Source organism: Ipomoea triloba, chromosome 4 (assembly GCF_003576645.1).
Source record: "Ipomoea triloba cultivar NCNSP0323 chromosome 4, ASM357664v1".
Taxonomy (NCBI): Eukaryota; Viridiplantae; Streptophyta; class Magnoliopsida; order Solanales; family Convolvulaceae; genus Ipomoea; species Ipomoea triloba.
In genome coordinates, this window is record NC_044919.1 from 13,194,906 (window position 1) to 13,213,451 (window position 18,546).

Here is an 18,546-nt window from a genome sequence, read left to right on the forward strand (position 1 = left end):
ATTTAACTTTAATTAATTAATTTACTCTCTCTATCCCATTTTACATGTTCTATTTACTATTTGAATTGTTAAACCAAATCTTACTTTTTTGCTTATTTTCTAAAGTATTTTTTAAATTATTTGTAATTTTTATTTTTTGTGTTTAATAGTATTTTTAATGTAGTTTCTAAATAAAAAAATTTATCTAGTAATACCATGGTTGAAAAAATCGCTAGGCGCTCCTTAGGCGCTCGGGGAGCGCCTAGCGCCTAGGACGCCTAGCCGGGGATTAATCGGCGCCTAGGCGTTCGTGTAGTTTTTATTTTTTTAAAATTGGTTTAAGTATTTTTAATTTTTTAAAGACTAATAATTATAAACTATATAATACTTTAATAGTTAATACTAAAATATTAAATATTAACCTAAAAAATATTAAAGTTTGTACAATTTAGGATTATTTCGCTCAAAATGATGTTTTTTTGAGTGAAATAACACATTAAAAAAAGAATAATAGTTAATCGACCGACTATAAGGCCTAATCGGTGCCTAGTCGGTGTAGTCGACGCCTAGGCGGTCAGCACCTAAGTGGCCTAGACGGTACTTTGGCGGCCTAGGCGGTCGCCTAATCGGCCAGCCGCCTAGGCCACCATTTAATGTGTTACGCTAGGCGATCGACCTGCACCTAGGCGGGATTTTTGGAACACTGCTTTTCAGTCAACATAACAAGCCCTCATTGCTCTGTGATAGATAGTCACAAATCGATTAAATTGAACTAATGTTGAGTCACTTATGTCCCCCTACCCCCGCCCCCCGCCCCCGCCCCCAAACAAAAAAAAAAAAGAAAAAAAAAAGAAGAAAGTTAAAGTCTAAGTCCAAAATTTTCTAGATTGGATCCAAGCTTGGAGCTTGGTTTTCGTACGAAGGACCGGTCCCGGTCCTCCTCTATAGACTATAGACTATAGAGGAGGTCCAAAGTCTTGCTATCTCTATTCTCTAGTAAGCATGGTTGAAAAAATCGCTAGGCGCTCCCTACGCGCTCGCGGAGCGCCTAGCCGGGGATTAATCAACGCCTAGGCGTCCGTCTATTTTTTTATTTTATTTTTTATTTTTTAAAAATTTGTTTAAGTATTTTTAATTTTTTAAAAACTAATAATTATAAATTATATAATACTTTAATAGTTAATACTAAAATATTTAATATTAACCTAAAAAATATCTAAAGTTTGTACAATTTAGGATTATTTCGCTCAAAACGATGTTGTTTTGAGTGAAATAACCCATTAAAAAAAAGAACAATAGTTAATCGACCGACTAGAAGGCCTAGTCGGTGCCTAGTCGATGCCTACGCGGTCAGCGCCTAAGCGGCCTAGGCGGTGCTTTGGTGGCCTAGGCGGAGCTTAGGCGGCCTAGGCGGTCGCCTAGCCGGCCAGCTGCCTAGACAACCATTTAATGTGATACGCTAGGCGGTCGACCAGTGCCTAGCGCCTAGGCGGGGATTAATCGGCGCCTAGGCGGGATTTTTGCAACATTGAGTAATACTAAAATTAATATTATGAAAAATTGAATTAAAAATAACTTCAGTCAATTTTTGTTAACCGAGCAAGACACATGAAATAGGCTGGAGGGGTTATATGATATATATTTTGTGATTCAATTATGAAAAAAATAAAAGATAATTTACTTTTTTTTTATGAATATCTAGTCAATGTAATCTAGAAATTTCTATTATGTGTCATCATATTCACACTCTAGAAAAGCTTGAAATTTATCTAGCTTAAAGAAAAAGTATTTATAACAATCATATAAATATAGAAGATGTGTGATTTATAATATGCTTTCTATTCAAACTATTTTATCCAAGTAATTATATTTCATATTTTGTTATGAATATTTTCATCGCGTTTTGAAGTATTTTAATTTCTTGCTCCTAATAAAACATATTTCTAGCTTCGCATCAGTTTGTAAGTGTTGTTTTATAAATTTTTATAATAATTAATTTATTATTTATTATAATAACATTGTTATGCTTTATAAATTTATTCGATTTTAAATTTTTTATTCCTTTTTATAAACTATAATTATTTATTTATGAAGGTACAATTATTTATTATTTTGCATTTAAGAAAGCAACTATAATTTTTTTAATGATTATTATTGTGTATGTAAAATTGTTAAAAACTTGTTAATCTTTTTTTATTTTTATCGAAAACAATCAACTCTATTACATTGTAGTATTTGGTCATGTATACTTAGATACAACCGTTGAGACTCAATCTCATGACATCCCATATGGGAAAGTCACTACATGCCATTTGAGCACAAAGTGTTTAGATTGTTAATCTTATTTAAAGGTATTGTTATTAGTATTTTTTTTTTGTTATTTAATTTAAAATCTAGGTATAAAATATATGTTAACTTTCAGTAGGACCTTATTATTACTATCTCCGTCCCAAAATGGTTGTCTGGTTCGTAAGTAATTTTTAATCCAATTTTTCATATTATTAAGTTTAGCATTAATATATAAAATTTATATATTTAGAAACTACATTAAAAGTACTATTAAACACAAAAAATTAAATTTAAAAATAATAAAAAATTATTTAAAAAAATAAGCAAAGAAGGAAGCTAGAGTTGGTTTGACCAATGAATAGTAAATAGGACAGGTAAAATGGGACAGAGGGAGTATTATTTTTTTGCTATGCCTCGAGCATATAAAATGATGACTTCTAGGCATAGCTTAATTAAAACCTTGGCCTTGCCAAGATACTTGTCGGAATCCCCCTGCCAAAGACTAGCTCACTAATGAATTATGCAAGCTCAATAGCTTGCCACAAGGCCTTGGACATGGCATGTTCTACAGTAACCTACATAATTTCATCAGATAGAGATGAGCATGAACAAAATAGAAGAATCTTAATAGATCTAAGTTTGGGTCGTAGGATTGACTACAACGGAACAACCATCCGGAGTTTGAATGTAAGGAGTCGGAGATGGAAATGAGCCATTGAGCCATCAACGTATCCATTGAGATTTTGACCATGAAAAAAGGGAACAAGTTGAGTTTTTCAAAATATATAATTTGAGGAAGTTTGAGAGAGATAAAGTGATGAGACCTATGTAGAATATTTATTAGGAACGGGGGTGGAGAGATAATATCGGAGATGGTACGAGAGGAGGAAGTGGTAGTGGCTGGATTGGCATCCCTGGGCGGTAGCATGGTGGTAGTATTGGTGGCCATATGATCTACTGATCGGATGAGAATAGTAATATTTACATTTTTAATCAATTGTATTCTTAAAGTACAGGATGAAACATGTGTATATAAGTACAATAATTTAGTCCTAGATTGGGCAGGACTACTGGACTAGTAAAGGGAGAGTTAGCCTAATACATCCAAAAATAAATAAAATATAGAGTCAACCTTCCCATTAGCAGATGAACAGAAATGTGTGAACAGAATTCAATAACGTCATCTGTGAACAGAAATCTTGAAAATGGAATGCAAGACTACAAAATATGGGAACTTTCCATCCACCTTAATTAATTCCCATTAGCAGAAGACAGGGTTGGAAAGCTTCAAAGTAATCCATTTGACTAAATAGGCTATGACAACATTTTATTTTTTTATTTTTTCGTTTGTCTTTGTTCTCATTTACCAGAAAATTACTGTTGACAAAGTGCTATGAACTGTGCTTTCAAAAAATGATCTTTACATTTACATGGAGAATTAAAAGAATAATGAAAACTCATCTGTTATTACTTGCTGTGCTAGAGTTACTTGTCCATCTATCACTCATAGAATCTGTTGAATTTGGCTGCTTGTTAGCCCTCAGCAAAATCATGTTCTCTGTTTCAGGGGAAGGAGGAGCTCTTACACGTGTAGATACTTTGCTGTCATTCTCACTTTCTTCTTCTTCTTCTTCTTCTTCTTCTTCTTCTTCTTCTTCTTCTTCTTCCTCAGGGTTGAATGTATCGCGCTGAATCTCCTTTAAATTCTCCAGAACTTCATCCATTGTAGGCCTCATGTCCTTCTGAAGTTGCAGGCATTGAAAAGCCAAATCTGCTACTGAAATTGCCATTCTTTTAACTCCTGCATCCGTTGAAAACCCGAGAGATGGATCGATCAGCTCGTCGTATGCTCGTCTTAGTATCCTGCTCATTGCGATGCTGGCCAAATTGATCTCGTGCTTATCCCTACTAATGTCCACGGCTGGCTTTGATGTTACCAGCTCGACCAGGACGACCCCAAAGCTATAAACGTCACTCTTATTTGTGAGCTGGTAGCACTCGTGGTACTCTGGGTCAACATATCCCGGGGTCCCCTGAGGGGCGGTGGAGATGTGAGTGACGTCGGTTGGGAATAGCCTTGACAGCCCGAAATCTGCGACTTTAACACGGAAATCGTTGTCGAGAAGCATGTTGTTGGTCTTGACATCGCGGTGTATTATGTCAGAAGCGTGGAGGTAAGCGAGTGCATTAGCGGTTTGTACTGCGATGTTCATCCGGATAGGCCAAGTGAGGGATCCTTCCTTGGCCCTTTCGCCGTGGAGGTGCTCGGCGACTGTTCCATTGGGAATGTATTCATAGACTAAGATCAGTTCCCGGCTACACCTCGAGGTGCAGCCATGGAGGGTGACAAGATTGTCATGCCTCAGGCCTGTGAGAATCTTGATTTCATTCAGGAATTGCTCCATTCTCTTGACATTGTGCTGGTGAAGGCGCTTCACTGCAACTTCTCTTCCATCAGGTAGTTTTCCTAGTTAATGTTTGAGGTGCAGCATGTCAACTCACATAACACTACTACTTGGAATTCAAAGACCCAGGTCACTGAAGGGCAAGACTAAGGAATTGTTGGACGGAGGTCTAAAAGGTCAAATTCAGCACCCTGCCTGGGTGCAACATGCCAACTCATATAACAGTATAACACTACTACTTGAAATACAGAAACGTTGAATGGAGGCCGATGAAGGGCCAAGTCCAACTTTCAGTGGCTAGGAAATTATTGGACGGAAGCCTGAATGGTTAAATCCAACATCCTACCTAGGTACAACATGTCAACTCACATAACACTACTACTTGGAATTCAGAAATATTGGATGGAAGTCGATGAATGACCAAGTCCAGCTCCCAGTGGCTAGGGAATTGTTGGGCGGAGGCCTGAAGGGCCAAATCCAACACTTGCCTCTCAAAAATATAAAAATATAAGGAAATAAAATTACGTCTTGACTACTAGCTATAGCTTTTAGGCGCTTAATTTTAACACCTAGTATTGGAGTCTGGGCACCCGAGGACTTTAAGCCACGGGGTGTTAGGCGCCTTCACTATTAACTATAACCTTTAGACGCATGATTTTAACACCTGGAATTAGAGTCAGGTCACCCAGGTGGCTTCAGGTCACCGGATTTTAGTAGTCCTAGGAGGAACCGGGTGGCTAGCTATAGTTCCTAACAAGAAACTAGGTGAAATAAAAGTAAGTTACCATGGTAAACTGTTCCAAAACCCCCATCTCCAATTTCTGAAGAGGAATCGAAATTCTTTGTTGCATCTTTGAGTTCTTTGAATGAGAAAACTGGAACCCCAAAACTCTGACCGCCCATCTCCAGGTCATGACTTAAGCAGGGGTCTCTAGACGCATTTCTTGAAAAAATATATGGAGACTCCTCTTCTTTCTTACGACGCCAAAGGATAAAGATGAGCAATAAGCTCAGCAAAACCGCAATTCCACCCAAAGCTGCAAAAGAGTTGAATATATAGGGCGTAACCAAGGGTCGATCAATAAATTATAAAAGATGACCAAAAAGAACTGCAACTACTTATACTTAAATACATACCTGCCATTACTATTGTTCTCCAGTAACTATTTCCTTTAAGACAGAGGAAAACAGATGAGTATTAGACACAGAAAAAACCTTAATTCTTGAGAATACTGTAACAAACTTGTATGGTATACATAATTGTTGGGCAGAGGCCAGTAAAGAGCCAAGTCCAGCATCCTGCCTCAAAAAAAATGTGATGACGAATAATATATGAGGAGATAAAGTTGCGTTTTTGCTACTAGCTAGCTATAGTTTTTGGCGTAGTGGTAAGAACTTAATTATGAGAATAATATAAGTTCCTTTGTACCTCTTTCTTTGGAACAATGAAATTGGTTATTTGCAGTTGTAACACATTGGCCACCTCTTTTTTGACAGTTGGAACAATCCTCAGACAGCAGCCATTCTAGGACAAAAGTAACACTTATGATGTCAAACAAGTCATCAGTGCTGTATTCTTTCTCAAATGGCAAAAAAATAGGTGAGCACTTGGCTGGAAAGCCATGGTGGTTTGGTAAATTGGGAAGTGGATCACCATCACCCGGAGGCCTATAGAACAGGCTGAAGTCTCCACACTTGGTATGATTACTATAGCCAAAAATATTCATCTGTTGAGTTAAATTGGGAGATTTTGGGCATTTGAACACAGTGAAGTTGTGGGGGATGACAAATGATACCCAAGGGGAATTCGGGAAGGAAACATTCGTGTCGAAAGAATTGCATCTAGGACGATTCAACACGATTTGTTCAAGCTCGGGATCATATAGCCTGATGTAGTCTCCCAGCTTCCCATAAACATAATAATATTTTCTTCCTATTCGGATTCTTGGTAATGGAACTGCATCACATTCCAGCTTTAACAGCCCACACTCGTGCCCGGAGATATTGGAGGAGAACGGATACTTCATCGCCCCGAGGCTTCCACAGGAGAACTCTGTCGGGCAAGCAGACCGGTGTTTGCCCGCTCCTTGACCTAGAAGAAAGACTGTTATGGTATAGAGGAATAAGCTAAAGAAGGTGGTGAAAGAAGCCATGGCCACCCTGTAGTCATAAGCTTCAGAAATGCAAAATCTTGGTTTAATTTCTGTCTGATTTTCTATATCTGCTTCTTGTTTGTTGTACGCAGATTAGTGTTTTATACGGCAATTGACTTGGAATTCTTTCCACAGACAGAACAAGAGTCAAGAACTTGGATGTCTTATTAGAATTGTTTGAGTAAATTACAAGGGAGGAATAGAAGGGGAAACAATCATTGGGATGGAGGTGGGGACCATTTACAGTAGGAAATGTGGGAATTTAGGAGTCCAATTTGGTTAATAGTCAGAGACAAGAAGCAGAAATATTTGACTGGTTGATTTGGGATTGAGAGTGGCTGTTGCTAGGATAAAATTTTACTTTGGACCATGGTTTAAAACACTACTGTTTCTTTTAATGAAAAATAACTGCACAAGTTTTGTATAGTTAGTTCTGTTTGTATAACATATTCAATTTTATTTTATATACATTGTAATTTCATTTAACCCAATTAAAGTTTTATTTTGTTTCAACTACAGTTTTATTTCGCATTATACATACAGTAATCTATTACACTAAGACTTGTTATTGAATTTCATTTTATACATACTGTAGTCTTATTACAATACCACTAAATTATAATTCTAATTCAATTACAGTTTCATTGGACAATATACACTCAAATATGTGAAACTGATATTCAATTTCATTTTATATACATTGTAGTTTCATTACAATACAATTAAAGTATCATTTTGATATAACTACAGTTTCATTTGATAATATACACTCAATATGTGAAACATATTATTCAATTTCTTTTTATACATGACTGTAGTTTTATTTAAGCAAAACTAAAGTATCATTTCAATTCAACTACAGTTTTATTTGATAATATATACTCAATATGTAAGATATGTTATTCAGTTTCATTTCAACACAACTAAAGTATTATTTCAATTCAATTACAGTTTCATTTGATAATATAAACACAATATGCGAGACAAGTTATTCAATTTAATTTTAGATATACTAGTTTCATTTTATTTTGAACACACCAAAAATATAAAATTTGTTAAAATTTAATAGCTGCCATTTTTTTTACTTAAAGAAAATACACCATTTTCAAACCATGATCCATACTGTACGGACCATGGTCCACCGTATAACAACAGTCGTTATACTGTGGACCATGGTCCACAATGCATTGTGGACCATGGGTCATGGTTGATACTGCAGTTGTGTTGAACTGATACTGCAGTTGTGTTGAAAGGATACTGCAGTTGTGTTGAAAGGGAATTACATTTGCGCGGAATAGAAGCCGTGTCATCCATCTGGAACTGTAGTTGTGTTGAACGGATACTGCAGTTGTGTTGAACGGATGAATGGCCTATGTTCCGTGCAACTGCAGTTTCCTTTCAACACAACTACAGTATCTTTTCAACACAACTGCAGTATCTGTTCAATACAACTGCAGTATCAACTATGATCATGGTGTCCACAATGCTTTGTGGACCATGCTCCACCATATAATTTGCGGTATAACAATGGGTTGCTATGACTTTGCAGTGTAGAAAGAATATGATCTTACAGAAGTCATTGGAAATAACTGCGTTAACCACGGCTTACTCTTTGGCTTTTGTGGTGTCTTGCCATTAGTGAAATTGGTTGGGATCTTCCATGTGGACTTGGGTCTTTTTATAATTTAATAGCGTACGTATGTTATTGATTTTTCTTTATTTTTTAAATAGCTTGGAAAAAGCTGGGTTTCGAAGTTGGATAAGGGTCAAACACACCTTATCAATTAATCAATATTTTCCTAACCTTTGATGTTGTAAAAGATTTAGGGTGTATTTGGTTCGCACATACGGATCGAAATTGAGATGATAATCAAATACTTGGTAGTAGGATGAAATTAAAATGGCTACCAATATTAATATTTGGTTATGTATGATCCTATAATGGGAATAAATGTTTTAAAAATACAAAAACAAAAATCAAGACAATTAATCTTAATATAATAACATCTAAAGTATCAATATGAATAAAAAATCAGATCTACACTGAGAGTGCATGTTGGGTGCCACTAAACCACAAGTCTTAGCTTTCACACACTGTTTCTAGTTGTACTAGTGCTGCAAATCCACTTTTCAATCACAGAATTTGGTGAAGTCGCAAATTTGTTCTTCATCGAAACCTCTTCTAGTTCTCCTGAAGGAGAGCATTTTGCAAATCCACTTTCGTCTCCTTGAATCTCCAACAAGGTGTCAAGGACATCAAACATAGTAGGCCTCGAATCCTTTCTGGGTTGCAAGCATCGAAATGCCAGCTCTGCCACCGAAGTTGTCATCCTCGTAACCTCGGAATCTGTTCCGAACCCCAAACATGGATCAACCAAAGCATCAAATGTGGTTGCTAGTATCCTGTTTACAGCAAAGTTTGCCAAGTTGATCTCATGTGAATCCCTATCCATATTGACGGCGGGTAGGGACGATATGAGCTCCATGAGAACGACCCCAAAACTATAAACATCACTCTTATCAGTGAGCTTATAACACTCATAGTACTCGGGATCAAAGTAACCAGGGGTCCCTTGAGGCATAGTGGAGACATGAGTGACATCGATGGGGAAGAGTCTCGAAAGCCCGAAATCAGCAACTTTGACAGTGAAATTGCAGTCTAGAAGGATGTTGGCAGTCTTGACATCGCGGTGTATTATGTCGGAAGCGTGGAGGTAAGCCAAAGCGTTGGCTGTTTCTATGGCAATGTTCATGCGAATAGGCCATGTGAGGGATTTGTGCTTTGCCCTTTTACCGTGCAAATGATCCGCAAGTGTTCCGTTGGGGATGTATTCGTACACGAGGAGGAGGCTGCGACTGTTTCTGGAGGAGCAACCGTAGAGAGTTACAAGATTGCGGTGCCTTAGCCGAGTAAGGATTTCAATTTCATTTACAAATTGTTCCATTCTCTTGCAATTTCGCTCGTATAAACGCTTCACAGCTACTTCTCTCCCATCTCCAAGTTTGCCTGGTTAGAATATTGATGTCAAGAATCAGATTTCAAATGCGGTTTTAGATTTTTATCTAGGATCTAGCTTACTAGATTAACTTATTCAATAGAAGACAAAATGAAGCTCCAAAGAGGTGTACGAGAAGCTAGGTAGAGTCTGATTCTTATGTAAGAAATTATAAATTTAATTAATTACTACCAACATAATCTTAGTCCAGCTCTTTGCATAAAGTTATTCTAGTACAGTACTTTATCTCTCATGGTACGATTTGAAGTGCTCAATGCACACCCTTAAGTAGGGTGTGGCTTATATATGTACTTCATTTTCTACATTTGCCATATATATATATATATATATATATATATATATATATATATACCTAAGATCCTTTGATAATAGTACCATAGGAGAGAAATAAGAATCAATCTCAACCTAACACATGTAAATATTCAACCGATTTGATCAAGATTTGAAAACAAAAATGTGGTGTAATTTTTGTAGATGAATTGGCGTCTCTACTTGGCATGCTTAGCTGAAAAGCTAGATGAAAGCTAAAAGCAGAAAAGCTAGTAAATAATAAGTTAATTAATTAAAATTATTATTTTAAACTTCCTATGTTTTATCAAACAGAGTTGTAGCTAGTAGCTACTAGTTTTTAAGCTATGGGGTGTTTGGCAAACGGCTAATAGCTTATAGCTGATAGTTGGTTGGTTTAGCTAGTAGTTGATGACTGGTTGCGTTAGCTGGTTTGACCAACTGGTTGTATTAGCTGGTTATAAAAAACTGTTTGGTAAATTAGCTGTTTACTAGTAGCTGATTGAATGTAAAATGACATTTAAGGGTATGAGTGTATTGTATTATTTCAACCTTTAAATATAACAAGAAGATAAAAACTCTTATTAATAAATAATTATAAGATTTGGATATCATCTATACTTTTTTTAAGGGCATAAGTTAATTATTTTTGTTTATTTAACTCTTATTAAATTATACGAGTATTCTAAAACAATTTTTATTACGTATTTATTTTCTATTATTATTATTATTATTAAAAACAACAAACCCATCACCCGTTTATTATTATTATTATTATTATTATTATTATTATAAAATAACAAATACACTACCCATTTAAAAGTAAATAACATTGATTTCAAAGGATAAAATAGTCAATATATCCATTGTTCCCAACAAGCTAATACAAAAAGCTACATTCATTAGCTTTTCAATTTTCAGCTTATTGGCCCAATAAGCCAAGGCCAATAAGTCATTTACCAAACACTTCAAAATAGCTTATTGATTGGTCAAACAGCTAAACTTGGTCAAATAAGCTAAAATTTGGCCTATAAGCCAATAACCAAACACCCCCGACTTTAAGCTAGCTTATAAGCTAGGTATGCAAAATAGATCATAATTAAAATTTTATCAATTTATATTAAAGCTTAATTGTTTATAAAAATTAAAGTTACGTTCTCCTATATTAAACTGTTTCCCAAGTTAATTAATATTTGACTGAGTGATTTAAAAATTAATGTAGGCAAATTGTAATGTAAAATGTATGCATTGAACCTTAAGCTTTAAATAAATTATGAACTATCGAAATATCACTTTTAATCAGAAGATGTCTTACCTCGATAAACAGTTCCAAATCCTCCCTCTCCAAGTTCTTTTGATGGATCAAAATCATTTGTGACTCTTTGAAGTTCAGAGTAAGAAAAAATAGGAACTCCCAAGTATTTACTGCTACTTTCTACATCTTGTTTTGAAAAGAAGCTTGAGAAACCGCCAAGTTTAGAAGATTTGTAATGGCGATGAGCAAAGATGACAACTAAACTCATAAAAATCATCAATGCAAGGCTACACAAAACTGTATTCAAGTAAACTGTTAGTCAAGGTTTCAATTAGTTAAAGATAAGCAGCATTATTAAGAATAGTGAAGATGTTCCCGGCAGCACAGCTTGGGAGTTACATCCTTGTAGGCTCGGGGTGAGTGGGCCTAGGGGCGAGAGAATTTTATCTTTTTTGGACAAGAAATTAAAATTCATAATTATTTATAAGTTTACATCGAAGTTCGATCATTCGACCATCCATTTAAATGATAATAAAGGTGTCATCACACTACATGTAAAATCAGTTTTGATTTGCTCTAACAATTTAATAAGCATTTGAAGGAAAATGCAATACCAAGCAATTAATTAGCACGAATGTGATGTCCGGGCATACGACCAATATAATTATATCTTTTATATAAAATAAATGACACAATGCTAACAACTAATAAAAAATTAAATTAAAGTATCTTCTAAAATATTGTTAAAAGAAAATATTCACCTATTATTAGTATCAACTTCACTTTTGATGAGGACTTATTAGTTTTTCCTGCAAGTTGAACAAATAAAGTAATGGTAAAAAAAATTTAATATTATTAATGGCATCTACATATTAGCATGTTACACAACTACACAAGTAAGTTTTTTTAGTCCGTAATTGTTGGGTAATTGACTAATTGTTAGTAATCTAGTATGATTTCTTGGACTGATGTGTGTATGATTAATGAATTTATTACCTGTTTCAACTAAGGGTGTGAAAGATGAGGATGAAGACGAAAGCGAAAGTAGTGATAAGGAATGGATGATAATGGTGAGGATTCTGAGAATGGGGAGGATGAAGATAGGAGTGACTCTGAGGATGAGAATGAGGAGACTAAAGAATGTTGAATCTGGCAAGAAGATACCTCCAAAATCATTAATAAGATTAAAAGATACCTAAGACTTTAATTTTGTGTTTTATTTTGATTAGATATTATGAATTTTACCAAATGAAAGAACTTGTTATGTTAAAAATTGATATAAGAAAGGTGGAGCTTGAACATGAATATTTTTTAAAGGCCTGCAAGAAATTAGGCCCGCAGTGGTGTAGGCTGGCCCGCTTTGACAGTACTAGGTGGACTTGTCTGGGAAGAGACCTGTTCAAGCTTAATGTTGATGCCTCGATTGATTTTTCTCAATGTTGTGAGATGCTAAGGGGAGGGGGGGCGGGGGGGGGGGGGTTGTGTTGGCATTTGGCAAAGGGTGATATGCGGGAGGGTGTGCTCTCTACTCGTGAGGCAGAGGCGGTGGGGTTCTTGAGGCTCTTAGTTGGCTTAAAGAGATAAGGGTAAACAAAGTGAACTTGGATTTAGATGCCTAGCAGGTGGTACTTGAATTTGCTATTCATGGAGAGGCTGGGTATGACGTGTTTGGGTTGGTGGTAGGTGATATAAAAGAACTTGAAGTTGCGTTTGATGGTCTGAAGTTCTCATTTGTTAAGTGTCTATGAATGGTGTTGTTCACGATCTAACTAGGGAAGCTTGTTCTTTGTCTGGTTGCGGGGAGTGGCATGCCACTCCACCTATTTTTCTTAAAGATGTATTATCTCGGGATGCTTATGACTGAAGTTTTAGTTTTGTTGCGGTAAAAAAAAAAAAACTATATTATTATTGATTTTTATTATATTTAGTAGATGTAACAACAACAACAACAATATAATATCACTCCTTTGATCGAAAAATGAAATAAATTTGTCCATCTACAGATTTCTTAAATAAATGTTTAGTGGAATGTATAACTATGGGCCATAGAATGATTATATAAAGATTAATACATTTTCCGTTTCATTTATGTGTCGAATTCGATTAACTAGATTTAATTTTAGTTTTTTTTGTTATATTATTTAAGTAGCATTATATAAAATTGATATGCTTAAAAAGTTCATAAAAATACAATAAATATAAAAGAACGAATTTTAAACAAAATAAGAAAAAAGAAATTGTTTAACCATTATGGCAATAAATAATAAACAAATAATAGAATTGTACCGGAAATCACGGAATTATCAGTGTTTTCATTAGTGTTTCCTGTATGAATGAATGTGGATGGGACTTTAAAATGTCTTAAATGAAAGGGACACAAAACCATCAATATTATAGTGTGGGTCAAGATGAGAGTTTTTATGTGTATGGGTTTGCCTGTTATGATAGATTGGCCAATATTTTTTCAATAAAAAATGTTGCATTCCTTATATAAATATATTACACTAAAATTTCACATATTCATTTAGCTATTTAATTATGAAATTCATAATTAGTTTATTAATTAATTTTCGTTTGTTTGATCACTATTAGCTATTTGACTTGGTTAAACAATTAATATGAATGTTTGATTAATTAGTTTTTTGTAACAGCTTATTGTTTAAAATTGTTAAAATTTAAAAAGCTCCTCGATCAAACCAGCTTTTCGATCAATTTTTTTTGACAAAAACTTGTGTGAGACCGTCTCACCATGAGACGGTCGGGTCGGGTCGAGTCAAGATGCAAATGTAACACTTATATGCACAAATGTCATACTTATATGCTCATATGTAATACTAATCAGGAATAAAATTTTTGTTACTTATTAGGGTAAATTTAATACTTTTAAGGGAAAATACACTACTTTTACATTTCGATTTAAAAATATTATATTTTTCCTCAAAAGTATTATATTTGCCCTTATAAGTGAGAGGTACTTGTCAACATTACTTATTATGAAAAATGTATTACCTTTTCTTTTAAGTAACCAAAATTATATTTTTGATTAGTGTTGTATTTGAGCATATAAGTGTGAGATTTACACATATAAGTATGACATTTGCACGGTGCTTTGACCCGACCCGACCCGTCTCACGAATAAGGATCCGTGAGACGGTCTCACACAAGTGTGACCCATTTTTTTTTATAAAGTCATTTTGCATGTATTCAGCTATCAACTATTTGTCCAACACTAGTCAAATCCACTAACACAATCAGCTAACAGTTATTTACCAAACACCCCATAGTAAAATAAAAAGATTAAACAATAATTAAATATATTAAATACAATAGTGACAAGTTATAAAACATGATTATTTTTAAAATTAAATATGTTTGAGAAAAATGTAGTCTATACTTACTTGTTATTCCATTCACGTCCGCCTTTCTTTGTTTACCAATCATATTGCTATTTTCTACAATTAAAATAAACCAAGGCCGAGTGAAAATCAGAACATAATATTACAATATTAATTTGGGTTTAATTATATATATCATACCTTCTGAACACTTGAAATTGTTGTTACTAGTAGTTTGACAATGGCCTCCTCTATCGTGACACTTTGAACATTTTTCGGACAATTTCCAAAAGAAAATAATCTCAGGACTTAATTCCTCAAATAAATCATTGCTTTTGGTTGAGTTGTCAAATGGCAATTGAACAAGCGAACAATCTTTAGGAACTTTGTTTCTGGGAATAATGTGATGATTTTCTTTGTAGTATAGAGTGAAGTTTTTACATTTACGGTAGCTCTTGTATCCCTTAAAATAATCATCTATCTTCTGTTGCCTATGGTGTGATGAGCCTAGGTTGCATTTGAACAAGAAAAGGAATTGGGCTGTGGGCACTTCAAATGAAATTGAAGGAGAATTGGTAAAGGACGTAGATGAGTTCCAATTGAAAGAATCACAACTTCGTTCCTTCAAGTGATTACTAAGAACTGGGTCAGAAAGCACCACTAAATCACCTTCTCCCAATGCCAGAGTGTTATACAGCTTACCATCTAATTCTAGTGTAGGAGGACTACTTGAGACAACATTACAACCTAACTTAAACAACCCACAATCAGGAAGTGATTTATTTGTGAAAGGAAAAGTAGGAATGCTCCGGTTGTTACAAAGGAATTCTTTTGGGCACTTGGGTTGGGGTTTGGTCTCCACTTGAGCTAAGTGAAGAAATATTATGAGTAAATAAAAGACAAAGAAGCAAACTGAAACGGAGGGTGACTGGTCTCCCATTTGGCTAAGCTACTACGTGCTATTTGTGCTGCCAATTCTTAACTTGGACACACATGTATATATATATTTGAAGGGGTGGAAAAAGTTATTTCACATAGACAGTGGGAATGCTTTTTCTCTTTTTCTATTTGAAGTGGAAGTCATGTATTCATACCTACCTACTTGAGCAGGGCAAATTATTCTGTAGATCGTCCGCACAGCTTTGCGGATCATGGTCTAAGATAACACCGTTGACTATTGAGTTAGAATAATGTACTTTATGAGTTAGGATAATGTACATTATCTGTTGTAATAATATATTTTATGTGTTAAAATAATGTACTTTATGTGTTAGAATAATGAAACATCTGTGACAAGATAATGGATTTTATGAATTAGAATAATATATTTTATGAATTAAAATAATGTGTATTATACTTTATAATAATGTATATTATGAGTTATAAAAATGCATGTTGCAGCTGATCGCATAAAGAAGTACACAAAATGACATTATTTTTTGGACCGTGATCCACATGGTTGGGTGGGCCACGGTCTACGCAATAACTCCAGTGAGAACGCTCATTTTTTAAAATCCCTTTCATGCATTTTTCATAGTAATGGGTGTCTTTTTCTTTTCGGCTGAATGGCTTTGATGGGTAAACTAATTAATTGTTGACCACTTGACTGGGTCTGGATCTACCGGTCTAATACATGAGCTTGTATAGATGATCAAAATAAATAGTCTAATTTGATTATGGGAAAAAATATAAATATATTTTAACAGATTTCTTGTCATAAAGCTTGTATTGATTGGTAAAATTATGTGATAAGGGTCAAATAGGTATTGATTGGTCCAATATATATGCGTGTAGATGTATGTGTGTTAACCTTCCATCTAAACTCTGAAATATTATCATTTTTTTTATGAAGGACATAAACTGAAATTTCCCGACAAAGAATGGTGTAAAATTCCGTAATTTATATCATGAATTAGGGTAGCATTATGGACTCTAGATTGAAATGACGAGGTATAAAATTCATACTCGTAAAGTATATAATTTTATAACACAAAACATCAAAAATCACAACATAAGACACATAACATTATGGACCTTGGATTGAAATGACGAGGTACAAAATTTATACTCGTAAGCCACAGAATTTCACAACACAAGACACAAAAAAATAATAACATAAACATATACACATGTTATATATTTACTTATCTTTCAAATCTGATTTAGGTACATAATTTGTGTTTATAGACACATAATTTCACAACACAAAACACATTAATTTATAACGTAAGACACAATTACTAATTTGTTCCAAGTATAGAATTCACTTTTAAGGTACATAATTTCATAACGTAAGACACACAAAGTCACAATACAAAAACACATACACATGAATCATGATTCACATTGCAGTGTGAACCTGGTCAATGGTATAAGGAATGGTAAAATTTTGTACAAATAAGCACAACTTACAGAATAGAACGAACAAATGCAAACAGAGAAAAAAAAAACATCAAAAACAAAACAAATTGTGTTTCTCCATTTCCAATTTTTCATTTCTCCAGTTTTCTAATTTTCCTTCGCCATTTCTCCAATTTTTTCATTTCTTTAGTTTTAGTACATAGTTTGATTACAAAACAAAATACAAAAACTTCATTAAATACAGTCATCTCATATAACATTTGTATATGGGAAAATGACACTTTTTTCTCCTATGTTATGTGCATATAGCACTTTTTCCCCCTGTGTTATTAAAGTGGCAATTTTTTCCCTTGAAATGTTAAATTGACATTGTTACCCTTAAAAATAATTATTTCATTTATTTTTCTTCTCCAACAAATTATTATTTATATGTATGGATGATCACGATTCGGTTCGAACCTAACCAAACACTGTAACAATCATACCGAAATAGTATGGACAGTTCTAGTTACGATTCAGAAACGAAAAATTTAAAATTAAATAATTGTTGAACCGTGAACCGAAACTTAGCCACAGTCATATATAGTGAAAATGATCAAACACTTATTTTGATAATCGGTACGGTTCGGTTCCAATTTCGATTTTGAACCGCCGATCAAAACTTATGTATTTATTTATTTTTATAATTTTATTTCTTATTTAAAAATAGTCTAAACTTAACAATTATTTTATTTTATTTTTTTGGTTCTGAATCGTAGCCGTAACCGTTTATACTATTTAAGTTCAATTGCTACAGTGTTCGATTAGGTTCGTATCGAACCGTGATCTTCCATATATATTAGTAACAATTGATTGGAGAATAAAAATAAATGAAATAGTTATTTTTAAGGGCAAAAATGTCAATTTAACATTACAAGGGAGAAAACTACCACTTTTAAAATAACTGAGGGGGAAAAACAGCCACTTTAATAACACAAGGGGGAAAAAGTGCTATAAGCATATAACATAGGGGGAAAAAGTGCCATTTTCCCTTTGTATATTTATACAACAAAGATAATAATAATAATAATAATAATAATAATAATAATAATAATAATAACAACAATAACATCGACGATGACGATGATGAGGAAGAGGATGATGATGAAAACGGAATTAGTAAACAAGTTTTCGATCCATTTGGGAGCTCCGTGTAAGCAGAACACTGTTCACCCGTGCATTCACCATTTGGAAGAATGGAGAAGTCAATTTTGGCTCTCTCCAAAATTCTATAGAAATGAAAGAATGGAGATGGAAGTTATTTTAGACAAATGATTTTAGTAAACAAGTTTTCCATTTTCCATTCTTCTACTTCTCTAATTCTCCATTTTTTTAGAAAATCCTCAATTTTTCCAAGTTACTAAACAGCCCTAAACAACTGGCCTAACCAAATAACATTTTACTATCATTGTCAATAAAAGTACT

General features: G+C 34.1%; 2 protein-coding genes across 2 annotated transcripts; both read right to left on the minus strand.

Moving 5' to 3' along the window:
* Nucleotides 1-3,511: 3,511 nt before the first annotated feature.
* LOC116017138 (LEAF RUST 10 DISEASE-RESISTANCE LOCUS RECEPTOR-LIKE PROTEIN KINASE-like 1.1) lies at nucleotides 3,512-6,845 on the minus strand. Its single transcript, XM_031257667.1, has 4 exons — nucleotides 6,103-6,845; nucleotides 5,811-5,843; nucleotides 5,459-5,710; nucleotides 3,512-4,735 (listed from the first exon to the last, which is right to left on the minus strand). Exons 1-4 carry the CDS (start codon nucleotides 6,824-6,826, stop codon nucleotides 3,726-3,728), a joined length of 2,019 nt encoding a protein of 672 aa, XP_031113527.1. The 5' UTR covers nucleotides 6,827-6,845; the 3' UTR covers nucleotides 3,512-3,725.
* A 2,057-nt stretch (nucleotides 6,846-8,902) lies between these two features.
* On the minus strand, nucleotides 8,903-15,661 carry LOC116015829 (LEAF RUST 10 DISEASE-RESISTANCE LOCUS RECEPTOR-LIKE PROTEIN KINASE-like 1.1). Its single transcript, XM_031255994.1, has 5 exons — nucleotides 14,923-15,661; nucleotides 14,785-14,838; nucleotides 12,148-12,195; nucleotides 11,447-11,683; nucleotides 8,903-9,833 (listed from the first exon to the last, which is right to left on the minus strand). Exons 1-5 carry the CDS (start codon nucleotides 15,659-15,661, stop codon nucleotides 8,914-8,916), a joined length of 1,998 nt encoding a protein of 665 aa, XP_031111854.1. The 3' UTR covers nucleotides 8,903-8,913.
* Nucleotides 15,662-18,546: the final 2,885 nt, after the last annotated feature.

Coding starts and splice junctions, on each gene's coding strand:
- LOC116017138 (XM_031257667.1), bottom strand. CDS start 6,826: ATGGCTTCTTTCACCACCTTCTTTAGCTTATTCCTCTATACCATAACA. Junction 5,711..5,810: donor GAGAACAATAGTAATGGCAG/GTATGTATTTAA, acceptor ACTCTTTTGCAG/CTTTGGGTGGAATTGCGGTT. Junction 4,736..5,458: donor TTTTGGAACAGTTTACCATG/GTAACTTACTTT, acceptor AACATTAACTAG/GAAAACTACCTGATGGAAGA.
- LOC116015829 (XM_031255994.1), bottom strand. CDS start 15,661: ATGGGAGACCAGTCACCCTCCGTTTCAGTTTGCTTCTTTGTCTTTTAT. Junction 14,839..14,922: donor CAATTTCAAGTGTTCAGAAG/GTATGATATATA, acceptor TTTTAATTGTAG/AAAATAGCAATATGATTGGT. Junction 12,196..14,784: donor GGACGTGAATGGAATAACAA/GTAAGTATAGAC, acceptor TTCAACTTGCAG/GAAAAACTAATAAGTCCTCA.